The sequence below is a fragment of the Equus przewalskii genome, chromosome 30, assembly GCF_037783145.1.
Source record: "Equus przewalskii isolate Varuska chromosome 30, EquPr2, whole genome shotgun sequence".
Taxonomy (NCBI): domain Eukaryota; kingdom Metazoa; phylum Chordata; class Mammalia; order Perissodactyla; family Equidae; genus Equus; species Equus przewalskii.
This window is the reverse complement of record NC_091860.1, coordinates 20,659,711-20,677,613: the sequence shown is the minus strand read 5'-3', so window position 1 is coordinate 20,677,613 and position 17,903 is coordinate 20,659,711. Positions and strand designations below refer to the sequence as shown.

The following is a 17,903-nucleotide window of genomic DNA, read 5'->3' as shown; positions in this document are numbered from 1 at the left end:
AAAATCAACTTAATCTAGCTAAACCACTCAAGCCAACACAAAGCACACCATGTATTCTAAACTTAGATATTCTGGCTTCAATGTGGAAAACATGTGTTGCCGTGAGCTTATGAACGCCCCTCTGTGGAACTTACTGTTTTCTTTCTCAGAGCGACATGAAATCTCAAGAGTGAAAAGTAAATCTGCAGAACCTGGTCATGGTCATTCCAAATACCCTTATTGCTACTTGGCAGATTGGGAGGACTAGAACTACTATCAATCGCAAGCTTGGATGAATTCTGTCACTCTCTTGATATACATGTTAGATTCCATTTTGATGTTTCTCTCCATTGCTCTGGATCACTCTCCTAATTCCACTGGAGACAACCAATGCATTTAGGGTTCCACCTGCTGTTCTCTATTTCAAACTTCAGTTGAACCCACTGACTGAATTCTTACGCGCATGCATTCCATCTTGACCAGAGGCCAACTTTCATGGAACTTCACAAGATTCCAGTAGTCTCCAATCAGAGATGGCCTCCTGCCTGATTCACCTCTCTACACTTCCAAGCATTGTGACTCAGGGTCTTACTCCCAGCAGGCCCCCTCATAAACCCTTGCTATTTTGAATAGCCTGGCGTTGAGGTCTGTTGGCAGCTGATATGAGACTGATATCAGCTGATATGAGTGAAACAAGGACAGCTGGGCTGCATTCCACACCATTCACATCCTGGCATTTAAGCAGGTGGGGAGAAGAGTGTGTGACTATTCGTTAGGCATCTAACCTGCACCAGGTGTTGTGCATGAGTTACTGTGCTTCAGTCTCAACCAACCTTGTTTTTCACATTATAAAGATGAGAATATTGAAGTTCTTGAGAAGGTCAGTAACTTTCTCAATAGCAGTTAGGAAGAGCCGAGTCAGAACTCCAACAACACTCCGATTTCAAAGTCTTGGGGGGGTTTTTGACCACCATCCCAAGCTACTCCCACTGAATCCAGTTTCAAAAAAAAGATGAGTCAAATGGATTGTTGGAACCACCTTGAGCTGTTGCCTGAAACACTGTCCTGTGCATTAAGCACAGAAATCACCCGTTTTCTCTTAGCCACAGGTACCCGAGATCTCTGTAGAGACGCCAGACGGAGCAGGAGACAAGAGAGTGAGGGAAGGAGCCCAAGGCGTATTCGAACATGGCACGGACAGGATTCCGTGCGAGTTCCTAACCTGGCTCCAGACAACGGTGACCCTGGCGCAAACAGACCGAGAGGGTGGTGTGGGCGAGAGGTGCCGGGCTCACCTGAGGAAGAAGAAATAGGAGTAATCCTGGACCACGGTGTGGGAGTGACACGAGAAGTAGCCCAGGCCGGTGAGGTTGAGCCTGGAGCCCGCGGGCACCTCGAGCATGCTGCCCCACGCCTGGTCGCACAGCATCTCGATCTCGGCCGAGTAGAAGAGCCCCGCCTCGCTGGCCTCGTACTGCCACGGCAGGTAGTTGTACAGGCCGTGCACCTCCTGGTGCAGCGCCAGCACCTTGGCGTACACGATGATCTCGGCCAGCTCGGCGCGGCAGCCCTCGCTCAGGGGTCTCCACTCCGAGGGGAGCTGGCAGCCGCGGGCGGGCTCGAGCCGACCGGCCAGGCAGAGCGCGGCGAGCAGCAGCGGGCGCAGCATGCCGGCGGCGGGAGCGGGCGGCGGGAGCGGCCCCGGTCGGCGCTGCGCCCCGGGCGCACTAGCCTGGGCGCATGGCGGGGACCCCCGGGAACCGGCAGGGAGGAGCGGGGGCGCGCGGCCGCCGAGCGCAGGAGGCGTCGGGCAGCCGGGGCGCCCGCCCCGCCGGCCCGGGAAGCGCAGCCCTGGGCGCTCGGCTCCTCGCGCTGCTCCGGAGAGCTCGGCGAGCCGCTCTCTCCGCCGCCAGGCTCACCATGCCCGGCCCTCGCCCGCGACGCTTTAAAAGGGTCGCGGGGCGGGCCGGCCGCCCGCCTCCTGCCCTGCCCCCCGCGACTGGAGCTTGGGCGGCGGCGGGAGAGGGCGGGGAGGCGGCCGGGTTGAGGGTGGGACAGGGACCAGGGGCGCGCGGGGCGCTCGGGAGACGCGCGGCGGGTGTTTAGGGGGTGCGGGGGCGCGGCGAGAAGTTCGCTGCCTGGGGCGGCAGCGCAGCCCTCCTCCAGCGCCCCACTAATGGACGGGGCCAAAGCTGTCCACGCGTAAGGCATCTTCCAAACGCGTGGCCTCCTTAAAATAATCGCTGTTCGTTTGCATGATTACTCGGCGTGCGTTTTTACGTTCTCTGTGTAGTTCATTTAGACTCAAAATACATAGAAATGAAATCTGACTTTACCTTCGCAGAGGTTAACTAGGAAAGTCAGTGTGGGCTAATAAACTTTTTTGGATCTCTCTCTCTCTATTTTGCTTACTATTTAATGACAATTTCGGGAAAGCCTTGATAAAAGATTGGAAAGCCATTTTGCCCTGATTTTCCTAAAGCTACATGATTTACATAATTCCTACTTCCAGTTTCTAAACACCCTACCCCTGGGAAATAAAGTCACATGTAAATTCCAAACAGCTTTTCCCAAGTCACTGAGTGAATCTGAGACCCGAACTCCACAGTTCTCTATCTCTAAACTCAGCAGTTCCCTTTATCTCTAAATTGCCTTAATTCTTCCTAATGTAGTAAGAAGAAAAAAGAGGATGTGTTTATTTATATTTACAATATTTTATATATATTTATTATACCATACATGTAATATCATGCATATAATCTACATATCATCATACATATACATATTGTTATATGATATTTATAATAAATTAATAAACATAAATTTAATATATAAATATATAAAAATTTATACGCAGAACTGCCTTAAAAAGGAAAGCTTTTTGTTCTGTGAGCATATTATTAACTAGGGTTCTGCAAGTTTGAGACTTGGAACCTAGCCGAATTCTTCTATGTACTGAAGGGAGAAGAGTTCTCAGGGAATTGTGGAAGGAAAGGTGAGGAGAAAAGAGAATAGAGAAGCAAGAGAGAAAATTCCAAGGAGGGGCCTCACCTCTCCATGATCCCCCAGTCTTCTGCCAATGATCCCTGAACCTTCAGGTAGGACAACGAAATTCGTGAACGCTTGTAGGGAATGAAGACTTCGAAAGGCAGCTCTGGGGTCCAAATTCAGCCAGTGCAGGGCAGGGAATCGGGAGGGAGAGCCTGTGGGAAGGGCAGTTTCCAAGAATCAGAAGACATCCGAGGGAGGGCTTTGAGCATCCCCAGAAGCGGAATGATGGGAATACTAGCCAGTGTTGCCCAGCTTGTGAGGGAATGGAAGGCTATAGCTGGCAGGGGCTCAACAGTAGCCCATGTCTGATCAATGACTCAGTCAACCAAATTCTCATTCTTAGAAAATCCTCTGTGATGGGTCTAACAGCAAAAAGAAATGAGTGAGAACTCCTCACAGATAACAACGAATCCCTGCATATCTAGTGATCAGTCTAGAGCCTCAATAAATTTTGTAGAAAAAATAGGTGTCATTAGAGGGAATCAAGTGGACAGTAGTCCTGAACAGACTCCCTGCTGTGACCAGCCCGTGGTAAATACCAGACTTTCACACAACAGGTAATGGTATTCAAAGATGACATCAGAATCTATGTCAGCCCTGCTCATTTGTCTTTCACTGAATGTGTGAATTACAAAATTGCATAATATCATTGTCTTGTCAGCTTGGGCTGCCATAACAAATATTGGAGGGCTCAAACTATAGACATTTATTTTCTCACAGTTCTGGAGGCTGAAAGTCCAAGATCAAGGCGCCATCAGGGCTGGTTTCTGGTGTGGTCTGTCTTCCAGGCTTGTGGACAACCGCCTTCCCTCTATGTCCTCACACGGCCTTTCCTCTGGGTGCATGCAGAGAGAGAGATCTCTGGTGTCTCTTCCTCCTCTTCTAAGGACACCAGTCCTATCAGATTAGAGCCCCATCCTGGGGACTGTATTTAACCTTAATTACATCATTAAAGGTCTTGTCTCCAAATACAGTCCCATTGAGGGTTAGAGCTTCAACATATGACTTTGGGGGTGTGCCGGGTGGGGAGGAGACACAATTCAGTCTACATCAGTTATTTAGCAGGTGTTCGGCAGCTTTGCTAGAGAAAGAGGGAGAGAGGGATATAAAATGGTTTATATTCCTGGCAAGCAGACTTAGAGAAAGCATTGCCAAATTACAACATTAACAATTGATAACATTTATTCATTGCTTCCTATGGGCCAAGCTCTGTTGTAAGGACTTTGCATATGTTATCTTAATTAATTCTCAAGACAACACTCAAAAGTAGATGCTCGTGTCATCCTCATTTTATAGATAAGGAAACTCAGGCACAGAGCAGTTAATTGGCTTACCCAAGATCACAGGGCTAGAAAGGGACTGAGCCAGGACTCAGACCCCAGTATCAGACTCCAGAGTCCATGTCTAGAATATAGACAAAATAGGCAATGTTTTAAAGGTACAAGTGGGCCCTTTATCTAGAAATCAGCAGACTATAGTAATAACCTTAGCATAATCACCAGTGATGGTTAAAAGAGTATGTAATTGGACTAATGCTAATTTTGTATTAACCAGAAGCCCTGCTCTATTTTAGCCCTAAGCTATAACTTATGCAGACAAGATAGTAAGAAAGTTTTTCTTTTTAATTGCATCTTCAATTGCCTTAGAGGCCTGGAAAAGATTTGTCCCCTCCTACAGATCTTAAAACCCTGACTTTTCTTTCCATTTAGACGAGCAAATAAATAAGTCAGTACGCATGGCTGCTTTCTATCTTGTATAAACTTGACAGAATCACAACTCTTCCAATACTACCCAGAATGTATTTTCCAGAAGTGAGCAGCTTTGAGAGTTCTCCTTCCGGACTCACAGACACATCAGTCATGCTTTTCTTCTCTTCTGTAAGGTCTGGCAGAGTGCCTCACTCACTGGACTTCTCTACCTGGAGCCATTGGTGTGTCCCCTGGTGAGCAGTTCCTCTTTGGGGACTAAGATCTCCCAACAAGCAGAGCTCAAGGTAGCCAAGATGGGAAACAAAAATTCTATGATTGAATTAGTGGGTTTAATAGTGAGACAAGCCACTCCCACCCCTTGATTCCAAGACCCATAGATTCTGGGTAGGGGGGAGATTGCACCATAGATTGTTCTCTGCTTTGAAGCATGTACAATATCCTTTAAGATAGCACCCCACCTTTTCAGGGTGTTGACTCCCAACTGACACTATAATTCAGTCCTCTGTAAGCCATTACACCTCTCAAAATTTGCCCATTTGCTTCTAGGGGATGGAGTATGTGGTAAGACGAATTAATTTCATGGCCAAGAGTTCACTGCTGCATTTCCTTTGCTAAGAAAGAAGCAATGCTATGGAAATCATTGATCAGAAGCAACGTTATGGAAATTCCATGATGGTGGATAAGGTGTTCTGTGAGTCCATAGATAGTGCTACTGGCAGAAGCATTGTGGGGCAAGGAAGGAATCAGATTGATTCCAGTGAGGACAAATCTCCGCCCCCTCCAAGATGGAAGAGGTCCAATGTAATCAACCTGCCACCAGGTGGCTGACTGATTCCCGCAGTGAATGGGGTCATATTAGGAGATCAATGTTGACCTCTGTTGCTGACATACTAGGTCCTCAGCAGCAGTGTTAGCCAGGTTGGCCTTGGTAAGGGTAAGTCTGTGCTGTTGAGCCAATGCACAGCCTCTATCCCTACCACCACGGCCACGTTTTTCATGGGCCCATTGAGCAAGCACTGAGGTGGCTGGGGAAAGAGACTGACCCTCACAGAGTATGTGATTTGTCCACCCAATTACTAAGAGCTTCTCTTTGGTCGCCATTCACAACGGATACAATTATCTTCACAATCTGACCACCCCAAGAGGTTCATCTGTATGCCTCTTCCGCAGATGTTGTCACCAATCTTCCAATCCTATTGCTTTCAAGTCCCTAGCCATATGTGATAGTTAATTTTATGTGTCAGCTTGACTTGGGCCACCGGCTGCCCAGATTAAACATTATTTCTGGGTGTGTCTGTGAGGGTGTTTCCAAGCAAAATTAGCATTTGAATCAGCAGACTCAGTAGATTGTCCTCCCCAGTGTGTGGGTGAGCATCATTTAATCCAATGAGGACCTGAGTAGAACAAAAGGTGGAGAAAGGAGGAATTTGCCCTCCGTTTTTTTTTCTTCCCCCCACCTCACTGCTTGAGCTGGGACATTTCATCTTATCTTCTCCTGCCCTTGGTCTTGGATTTATACCATCAGCTCCCCCCCGGACTCAGACTGAGTTACACCACTCACTTTCCTGGGTCTCTAGTTTGCAGATGGCAGATCATGGGACTTTTCAGCATCCATAATCGTGTAAGCCAATTCATCTCCTTTTTTATATATATATATATATATATATATATATATATATATATATATATACACATATATCCTAATATGTATATAAATACATATATTCTATTTATATAAATAGATATATATCCTATATATGTCATATATATATATAATATATATCCTAACATTTATTATAGATAGGTTCTATTGGTTCTGTTTTTCTGGAAAACCCTGACACCATCCAACCAAACCACTAGCAACTACACATGAGTTAGTGTCTGTCCATCTGTACCACTGGCCATCTCTCAGTCTAGATAGCATACAGCTAAACCTGCTGCTGAATGTTCTACCCACCAGGAGAATTTTCCTTGACCAATGTCCTTCAGGATCAACCCCAAGTGGCGCCCAGTGATACTTGGATATAATCCAGAACAATCTGTAAACCAGGCTTCAGTTATTTCTTCCTCCGTCAACTCGTCATCAGGAACATGCCCAAGAGGCCATAGACCGTAGGAGGGGGAAGGGGCAATGCATCTTCAGAGTTAAAGGAGCCGAAGCCACTTGCTCATGAAACTTACTTGTACCTTCTAGACCTGCCCAAGCTCAGTCTCTTACAAACCATTCCCGTTTGACAATAGATTGCTGCTGTGCACACAACCTTGTGGCTGGGTGGGTCAGACAACACTCAGTTCATGATGGGAAGCTCAGGTGACATGGTCACCCAGTATCCCACGGTGAGGCCTTCAGTCTCTACAAGGCCTGGTGGCAAGGTAGAAGCTATTTTTCAAAAGAAAAATAGTCCTATCCAGAACAGGGCATAGACTTGCTCCAAAGTCCTAAAGTTTGGTGCTGTGATTATCCTCCTTACAGCATTCCTGTTTGTCACAGACACTTTAGTATCATGGGACCTGCTGGATAATAAGGCCCGAGTGATACAGTGGCTTGTACTATGGCCTGAACTTGCTGCAGAGCCTTCTTTTGCTCGTCTCTGCTTGAAACTGGCAGCCTTATAGTTGATTCTGTCGATGGGTCCAAGTAACACATTCAAATATGGTACACATTGTCCCCCAAATACAAACAGGCTCACCAAGCATTTTCCTCTTTTTCCATGGTAGGTGGTCCAAGGGACAGCAACTTTACTTTCACTTTGGAAGAGTGACAATTAAACCCCCAGAAACTTCACCAAGGTGTGAGGTCCCTGAATTTTTGTGGGACCTATCTCCCACCTTCTAGATCACATATGTGTTACTAAGGCCTCCAACATACCTGCTACTTTATGAACACCAGATGGAATCATCATGATGTCATCAATGAAGTAGAGTGTGATGTTTTGTGGAATGTCAAGACAATCAAGACCTCTGCAGAATAACTATGGCAGAGAGCAGGAGGATTGACATGGCCCTGAGGCAAGACTATGAAAGTGTACTCTTAGCCCTGACGAGTAGAAACAAACTGTTTCTGGTGGTCTTTACAAATTGGTATGGAGGAAAAGGCATACAGCAGGTCAATAGCAGCTAAGCAAGTGCCAGGGGACATGTCGATTTGCTCCAGGAAAGATGCTACATCTAGGGCAGCAATTGGAATTTCAGTTACCACCTCATTAAGTTCAAGTAGGCTTCTCTCATTCTTCAAGATCTATGTGACTTTTGCACAGGCCCAACTAGTGAGTTCAGTGGAGATGTGATAAGTATCGCCATCTGCACTTCTTTCAAGTCTTTGATGGCAGCATTAATTTTTTCAGTGCCCCCCAGGGATGCAGTATTGCTTCGGATTTAGTCTCTTGGTATGAATTGAAGTTCTAGGGGCTTCTGCTTAGCCTTTCCTACCATAGTGGCCATCACTCATGGGTCAGAGCAAATGTGTAGATTCTGCCAGTTGTCAACTATGTCTACTCCAGTTATACCTTCAGAAACTGGGGAAATAACCACTAGGTGAATGTCTGGACCAAATTGGCCCAGTTGGGTCTGATTTGAGCTAAAATCCATCTATAATCTGAGCATGGTAAGATCTCACTTTGGCTTTTGGGCCATAGTGGTATTTTGGGTCCCTCTGGGATTAATATCATTTCCGAGCCCGTGTCTAGTGCTCCCCCAAAGGTCTGGATATTTCCTTTTGCCAGTGCACAGTCATTCCAGTAAATTGCCTCTGGTCCTTTTGGAGAAGTCTTAGAGGAAGATTTATAATGTATACTTGTGGCGATGGTGCAGAGTCCTTCTTCAAGGGCACCTGGCCTACCCTTCAATCAAAGGGCTCTGTCTCTGTTCATTTACATATGTCTAGAAACTGAGGAAGAGGCCTCAACTCTCCACTGTGGCAACTCAAGTCAGATTTTCAGCTACCAGGCTTAGAGTTTTTGCTGTTATATAGATCAATCAATATCTAGTAGACTGCCCATATATTTGGTTTCCTGAGACACCATGACCAACGAGCCTCTGCCAAAGATCTCTGCCAATCAAAACATTCTGATTCCTGGTATATCCCTCCTGCTCTTTATGGTAGATGTGCTCACCTTGTCTTAGGCAATTAAGTGCTACCCTTGGCCCCTGCTGCTCCAGCATCCTATCACTCCCTTTGAATCAGGGAAACCATCTCAACAGTGGCATCCTCTACAGTCATATCTTGCCTAGAAAAGAGCAACCACAGAGATTTTCAAGGATGCAGGTGCTCTCCTCACTAATATATATCTCATTGCCTTTGTGAAGCAAGTGTCTCTGGACCATCTTGTGGAATGTAGTTGGGAGGCAGCCATCCTGGTCATATATGAAACATTCAGTTCAATATCCCTAGCTCCCTAAGCCTTTGGATTCCCCCCTCCACATTATGCCAGGGAAGCTCTGGCATCTCAGCCTCTTTAAATATATGCCATTATTGAATTCAAATTTTAGTCAATCAATCAAGTAAGCTATCAGAGCCACCTCTAGCAGTACATTAATTCTGGACTCCCTAGTAAATCATCAGTATAAATAAATTTTGCCAGAACTAGTGTTATGTTCTTCCCTCTTGAGATCTGCCCAGATGCTGTCGATATATGTCAGCAAAGTCTGGCAATTCGTTTAGTGTGTAGGCTATTTCCTCATGGGTCATAGTTGTACCTGTCCCCTGAAGCATGCTGAGCTTTGACCTTAATTATAGCTCTAGTTGACCTTGATTGTGGCTATAGTTGCCTTATGAGAGATTCTTCTGCAATAATGGAGCTGGATCCTCTAAAGCGAGAGACCCAGTACTGTCAGTATGGCATTTCCTCCTAAAATCCCAATCAAAAACACAATGGAACATTTTTGAGTTTGATAAAAAATTATTCTAAGTTAATTATAAAAAAATAAATGAATAAGTTATTCCTCCTCCTCTTCATATCCCTTCCTAAAAAACTTAGTCCTAAACCCTTTAGTTAGGGCAAAGCAGGGGCACGAGGAGGGATGTGGGAGCCCAACCAAAACAAGCAAAGTTTCCAAATAGGACTGCCCATTGCAGGAATGAGCCACAAGAGTGAGGAAGGGTCCATGCGGAGGAGTGGCCCAGTGCAGGGTGTCAGAGCTCCAGCAGGGTTAGAAGGAAATCCCTGCATATGAGAATGTCATGGGGCTTTGGAACCCGAGAAGGTGAGGAGGATGACCATGTGGGAGTTCAGCCTTTACAGGGATTCATGTTTAAGTAGAGTAAAGAGTGGCCTCAGAGGATGCAGCCCAGCATGGGTTTCAGAAGCCAACAGGGATGAGGACATCCACATAGAAGAGTTTCCCAGTATAGAAGGTCAGTGCATGAGCTGGTGGGGAAGGCTTCCATGTGGAAGGGGATGACAAGCACAAAGTATCAGAGCATGGTTAGGGTGAGGTAGTGTCCACACAGAAGGGCATGGAGTCAGAGACTAAGCAAGGTAAAAAAGGTGTCCATGTCAGGGAAGGCAGCTGCATTCTGATGAGTGAGTGTCAAGCCCAAGTGTGATGTGGAGGGCATCTACAGGAGGTATGGGATGGTGATGGTGATGGGAGAAGGGATACACACAGGAGGTTGACCAAATAAGCAAATATATTAAGGATAATGGAAGCTGCGTTTCTACAGTCAGACAAAGGAGTTACAAATATTGAAAGGAAGAAAAATAGAACGAATGCTGTGGGGTTGAAATGTGAATTCATGGTTTTTAATATGATGTAGAATATTGTTTAATAAGAGATGTAGAAATAAATATAGCTGTGTGTGTGTGTGGATATAAATCTTTGTCCCAAAAGTCTTAGAGCAGTTTCAAGTTTTAATAAATTCAGAAATATATATGCTACATGCTTACAAAAAAAGATAATTTTTGACAAAAACTGAACAAACTAGTAATAGAAGGGAATTTCCTCAACCTGATAAAAAGTATCTATGAAAGATCTACTACTAATGTTACACTTAATATGAACGATAGAAAGTTTCCTTCTAAGAACGGGAGCAAGACAAGGATATAAAAGAAATGAAAAGCATCAGGAAAAAGAAGATGGAAAGTTCTGTTTACTTACAGCTGATGTGATCACCTATCTAGAAAATCGAAATGAATCTACAAAAGAGCTACTAGAACCAATAAGAAAGTTTAACAAGATGTGGAATAAAACATCAATATACAAAAATCAATTGTATTCTATATACTAACAATAAACAATTGGAAATTGAAGTGTAAAAAATAACACCATTCCCAACAACATCGAAATACATGAAATACTTCAGAATAAATCTGACAAAAACCTATACGCTGAAAACTACGAAACATTACTGAGAGAAATGGAAGATGACTCTGAAAAATGGAGACACATACTTTGCTAATAGGTCAGGAGACTTTAAGTTGGTAAAGTGTCATTTTTCACCAAACTGGTCTAAAAATTTAATGCAATCTCAACCAAAATCCCTCTGAACTTTCTGATATAATTTGACAAGCAGATTCCAAATTTCATATGGAATGCAAAGAACTTAGAACAGCCGAAATAGCTTAAAAAATAAAGTACAAAGTTAGAAGGCTAACATTACCTGGTTTCAAGACTTACTGTAAAGTTACAGTAATCAACAAAGTGTGTTGTGGTGTAAACACAGACACATAGGTCAATGGAACAGAATAGAGAGTACAGAAGTAAACCCACATGTATATATATGAACAACTGATTTTCTACAAAGATGTAGAGACAATTCACTGAGAAAAGGATAGTTTTTTGAACAAATGGTGGTACAGCAATTGGATATCTGTATGTAAAAAAACCCCCAAAACCCCACTTCAATCCATACCTTGACTATATGTAAAAATTAGCTCAAAATATAAGACTTGAAACTATAAAACTTCTAGGAGGGTGATGTCAGCATCATGGTGGAGTGAACTCTTCCCTTGTCTCTCCCTGCTAAGATACAATGAAAAGGACATTTGTAAACCAAAAGAGGATATGCACACAACAAAATAGACGTCTGAGAGATCCATGCAGCCATAAATCTGAAGGTGGAGGTGCTGGAAGAAGGTAAGGGGATCTCCTTTTCCTCCCTGAATGGCAGTGATGTAGGGCATGGGACTGTGTATGGCAGCCAGCATGCAACTCTGAGAGGAGATGGGGAAAAGGAAGCTCTCTGCAGGAACGCCTTTGCTCTTGGAGTTGCCTCCCAGTCCATGGGAATGCTCCACACTGAGGAGGCTGAACAATCATGTGGGCATCATCACCAAGCTGAGCAGCCCAGGAGGGCAGACAGCAAATGCAAAGCGGGAGTGGCCAGGATCAGGCACATGACAGAAAGCACCTCCCACCTGCCCAGTCCACCAACTTGGCTGGTCGACCAGAGCAGAGGACCAGCACCAGAGTTGCCTGTGCACCTACATGTGTAAAGCAGTGGTGGCCAGAGGGCAAATGCAGACCGGCCCTGTCAACACAGTTTCCAAAGGACAGACACAGCTGCCAGGGGTCACAGTGGGCTCAAAATACACAGCTCCTGCCCCCCCACAGTGGCAGCAGGTGGAATCTGCAACCAGATACTACCACTATGTGATGGCACAAATCCACCTCATCAAATAGTGTAAAGGTATATTAACGCTCCAGACCAGAAGGAAAATGACAAGTACCCAGAAATCAATCCTGAAACCACAGAAATTTACAATGTAAATGACAGAGAATTCAAAATAGCTATCATAAAAAAAACTCAAGAGTTACAGGGAAACTCAGAAAGATAGTTCAATGAAATCAGGATTAAAATTAATGAACAGAGGGAATTCTTCACAGAAGAGATTGAAACTATAAAAAAAAATCAGAAATGTTGGTGATGAAAAACACAATGAAAGAGATAAAGGAAAATCTAAGGGCCCTAAATAACAGAGCTGGTATTATGGAGGACAGAATTAGTAATTTGGAGGACAGAAATATAGAAATGCTTCAGATGGAGGAGGAGGGAGAAGTAAGACTAAAAAGAAATCAAGAAATTGTCCAAGAAATATCTGACTCAATTAGGAAATGCAACATAAGGATTATAGGTATTCCAGAGGGAGCAGAGAGGGAGAAAAGAGCAGAGAGCCTGTTCAAAGAAATAGTAGCTGAGAACGTCCCAAACCTGGGGAAGGAGCTGGAATTACAAGTAAGAATGATATATGCAAAATTCTGAAAGACAAAACTTTCAGTCAAGAATACTCAATCCAGCAAAAATATCTTTCAGATATGATGGAGAAATAAAAACTTTCCCAGACAAACAAAAGCTGAGGGAGTTCATCACCATAAGACCCCCCCAGACACACAAGAAATTATCAAGAAGGCCCTCATACCTGAGAAAAAAAAAGAAAGGGTTTACAAAGCCTTGAACAAGGACATAAATAGACAGACAAAATCAGGAAATTGCAGCTCTCTATCAGAACAGGTTAGCAAACACTTAAATATAACATTAAAGATAAAGGGAGGGAAAACATAGAAAATAACTATAATTCATTTTAACCACAAACTCACAACACAAAACAGAATAAGTTGTGACAACATAGACAGGGAAGAGGAAAAGGATGGAAACTGCTTCAACTAAGGAAATAAGAGGCTATCAGAAAATGGGCTATCTCATCTACGAGATCTTTTATACAAACTTCACAGCAATCACTAAGCAAAAAGTCAGATTGGACACAAATGATAAAGAGAAAATTGAGAAAACCATCATGGAGAACCACCAAACGGAATTGGCAGTCAGAAATACGTGGGACTAGAAACAAGGGAAATGGAGAACAACCAGAAAACAAGTGATAAAATGGCCAGTATTAAGCTCCATATATCAATAATCATTCTTAATGTAAATAGATTGAATTCCCAAATCAAAAGACACAGAGTGGCTAGCTGGATTAAAAAATAAGACCCAACGATATGCTCCCTCCAGGGAACACATCGCAGCTCTGATCACAAACACAGGCTCAGAGTGAAGCGATGGAAGACGATACTCCAAGTTAATGGTGAACAAAAGAAAGCAGGTGTTGCCATACTTATATCAGACAAAGTAGACTTCAAGATAAAACAGGTAATGAGAGGCAAAGATGAGCAGTATATAATGATAAAAGGGACACTCCACCAAGAGGACATAACACTTATAAATATATATACACCTAAAACAGGAGCACCAAAGTACATAAAGAAACTATTAACAGACCTAAAAGGAGATATTAAGAGCAACACAATAATAGTAGAGGACCTCCACACCCCACTTATATCAATGGATAGATCATCCAGACAGAAAGTCAACAAGGAAATGGTAGAATTAAATGAAAAACTAGACCAGAAGGACTCAATAGGTATACATAGAACACTCCATCCAGAAAAGCAGTGCACATGGAACCTTCTCAAAGATAGACCATATGTTAGAAAACAAGGCAAACCTCAATAAATTTAAGAAGATTGAAATTACATCAAGCATCTTTTCCAACCATAATGCTATGAAACTAGAAATAAACTACAGGAAAAAAGCTGAGAAAGGGACAAATATGTGTAGACTAAACAACATGCTACTGAACAACCAATGGATCATTAAAGAAATCAGAGGAGAAATCAAAAAATATCTGGAGACAAATGAAAGTTAAAATACACCAAACCAATTCATATGGAATCAGAAAAGTGGCCCTAAGTGGGAAATCCAGAGCAATGCAGGCCCACCTTAAAAAACAGGATAAACCTCAAATAAGCAATCTCAAACTACACCTAACAGAACTAGAAAAAGAAGAACAAATGAAGCCCAAATTAAGCAGAAGGAGAGAAATAATAAAAATTAGAGAAGAAACAAATGAAATTGAAACCAAAAAAACAGTAGAAAAGATCAATGAAAACAAGAGCTGCTTCTTTGAGAAGATAAACAAAAGTAACAAACCCTTAGCCAGACTCACTAAGAAAAAAAGAGAGAAGTCTCAAATAAATAAAATTAGAAATGAAAGAGGAGAAATTACAAGGGATACCACAGAAATACAAAGGATTATAAGAGGATACTAGGAAAAACTATATGACAACAAATTGGACGATCTAGAAGAAATGGATCAATTGTTAGAAAGATACAACCTCCAAAAACTGAATCAGGAAGAAATAGAGAATCTGAATAGATCAATCACAAGTAAAGAGATTGAAACAGTAATCAAAACCTCCCAAAAAGTAAAAGTCCAGAACCAGATGGCTTCTCTGGAGAATTCTACCAAACATTCAAAGAGGATTTAATAGCTCTCTTTCTCAAACTATTCCAAAAAATTGAAGAAGACAGAACAATTCTTAATACATTCTATGAGGCCAACATCACCCTGATCCCAAAGCCAGACAAGGACAACACAAAAAAGGAAAATTACAGGCCAGTATCACACATGAATATAGATACAGAAATCCTCAACAAAGTATTGGCAAACCGAGTATAGCAATATATGAAAAGAATCATATGCCATGATCAAGTGGGATTTATACCAGGGACACAGGGATGGTTCAACATCCACAAATCAATCAATGTGATACACCACATGAACAAAATGAGGAATAAAAACTATGTGATCATCTCAACAGATGCAGAGAAAGCATTTGACAAGATCCAACTTTGATTTATGACAAAAACTCTCAATAAAATGGGTATAGAAGGAAAATATCTCAACAAAATAAAGACCATATATGACTAATCACAGTCAACACCATACTCAATGGGAAAAAACTGAAAGCCATCCCTCTGAGAACAGGAACAAGACAAGGGTTCCCACCCTTACCACTCTTATTTAACATAGTACTGGAGGTTTTGGCCAGAGCAATTAGGCATGAAAAAGATATAAAAGATATGAAAATTGACAAGGAACGGGGCTGGCCCCGTGGCCGAGTGGTTAAGTTCGCGCGCTCCGCTGCAGGCAGCCCAGTGTTTCGTCGGTTCGAATCCTGGGCGCGGACATGGCACTGCTCGTCAGACCACGCTGAGGCAGCGTCCCACATGCCACAACTAGAGGAACCCACAACGAAGAATACACAACTATGTACCGGGGGGCTTTGGGGAGAAAAAGGAAAAAACAAAATCTTTAAAAAAAAAAAAAAAAGAAAATTGGCAAGGAAGAAGTGAAACTCTTGCTGTTTGCAGACACCATGATTTATATATAGAAAACCCTAAAGAATCTATAAAAACTGTTAGAAATAATCAACAACTACAGCAAAGTGCAGGGTACAAAATTAACTTACAAAAATCAGGTGCATTTCTATACTCTAATAAAGAACTAACAGAAAGAGAACTCAAGAATACAATCCTCTTTACAACCACAAAAAAAAATAAAATATCTAGAAATAAATTTAGCCAAGGAGGTGAAAGACCTATATGATGAAAGCTGTAAGACATTATTGAAATAAACTGATGATGACATAAAGAAATGGAATGATATTCCATGCACATGGATTGGAAGAATAAACATAGATAAAATGTACCTGCTGCCTACAGCAATCTACAGATTCAATGCAATCCCAACCAGAATCCCAATGACGTTATTCACAGATATAGAACAAAGAATCCTAAAATTCATATGAAGCAACAAAAGACTCCAAATAGCTAAAGCAATCCTGAGAAAAAAAGAACAAACCTGGAAACATCACAATCCCTGACTTCAAAAATATACTGCAAAGCTACAGTAATCAAAACAGCATGGTACTGGCACAAAAACAGACACACAGATCAATGAAACAGAACTGAAAGCCCAGAAATAAAACCACACATCTATGGACAGTTAATCTTCAACAAAGGAGCTAAGAACATACAATGGAGAAAGGAAAGTCTCTTCAATAAATGGTGTTGGGAAAACTGGAGAGCCACATGCAAAAGAATGGAAGTAGACCACTGTCTTTCACCATACACAGAAATTAACTCAAAATACATTTAAGACTTGAAGGTAAGATGTGAAACAATAAAACTCCTAGAAGAAAATATAGGGAATACACTGTTTGACATCGATCTTCGAAGGATCTTTTCCAATACCATGTCGACTTAGGCAAGGGAAACAAAAGAAAAAGTAAACAAATGGGACTTCATCAGACTAAAGAACGTCTGCATGACAAAGGAAACCAGCATCAAAACAAAAAGACAACCCACCAACTGGGAGTAAATGTCTGCAAATCATTTATCTGACAAAGGGTTAATCTCCAAAAGATATAAATAACTCACACAACTCAACAACAAGAAAACAGCCCAATCAAAAATTTGGCAGAGGACATGAACAGACATCTTTCCAAAGAAGATATACACATGGCCAACAGACACATGAAAAGATGTTCAATATCACTAATTATTAGGGAAATGCAAATCAAAACTACAATGAGATATCACCTTACACTGGTCAGAATGGCTATATTTACCAAGACAAAAAACAACAAATGTTGGAGAGGATGTGGAGAAAAGGGAACCTTCATACACTGCCGATGGGAATGCAAACTGGTGCAGCCACTATGGAAAAGAGTATGGAGATTTCTCAAAAAATTAAAAATAGAAATACCATACAACCAAGCTATTCCACTGCTGGGTATTTATCCAAAGAACTTGAAATCCACAATTCAAAGAGACATATGCACTCTATGTTCATTGCAGAATTATTCACAATAGCCAACATGAGGAAGCAACCCAAGTGCCCATCAAGTGATGAATAGACAAAGAAGATGTGGTATATATACACAATGCAATACTACTCAGCCATCAGAAAAGACAGAATTGTCCCATTTGCAACAACAGGTATGGACCTTGAGGGTATTACATTAAGTGAAATAAGCCAGAGAGAGAAAGACAAACACCATATTATTTTATTCATATGTAGAAGATAAACAAACACATGGACAAAGAGAACAGATTAGTGGTTACCAGAGGGGTAGGGGGTTGGGGAGTTGGGCATAAAGGGTAATGGGACACCTATATATGGTGACTGACCATAATGTGCAACTGAAATTTCACAATGTTACAAACTATTATGACCTCAATCAAATAAAAAAACTTATAGGAGAAAGCCTCTGCTAACTTGGACTTTATCAAAAATCGGACTTTATCAAACTTTAAAACTCCTACTCTTCAAAAGACACTGTTTAGGGAATGAAATGTCAACCCACAGATTTGAAGAAAATATT

The 17,903-nt window shown here is 42.3% G+C and overlaps 1 protein-coding gene and 1 long non-coding RNA gene across 4 annotated transcripts in view; both read right to left on the bottom strand.

Annotated features, from left to right (window-relative positions):
• CCDC3 (coiled-coil domain containing 3) overlaps positions 1 to 2,154 on the bottom strand; it is an 80,696-nt gene extending 78,542 nt beyond the window's left edge. Inside the window, exon 1 of the mRNA XM_070601230.1 lies at positions 1,275 to 2,154. Within this exon, the coding sequence (XP_070457331.1) occupies positions 1,275 to 1,648 (374 nt within the window). The 5' untranslated portion in view covers positions 1,649 to 2,154. The remainder of the gene's footprint in view (positions 1 to 1,274) is intronic.
• Positions 2,155 to 3,030: 876 nt separating this feature from the next.
• Positions 3,031 to 17,903, bottom strand: part of LOC139080490 (uncharacterized) — a 64,613-nt gene continuing 49,740 nt past the window's right edge. For 2 of the 3 annotated variants that reach the window (XR_011535036.1, XR_011535035.1), the window contains 2 exons: positions 3,749 to 4,111; positions 3,031 to 3,182 (listed from right to left, as the gene is read on the bottom strand). This is a non-coding gene — a long non-coding RNA (uncharacterized lncRNA). Of the gene's footprint in view, positions 3,183 to 3,748; positions 4,112 to 7,429; positions 7,621 to 17,903 lie in introns of those variants that run through there. The other variant, XR_011535034.1, reaches the window with a different exon arrangement.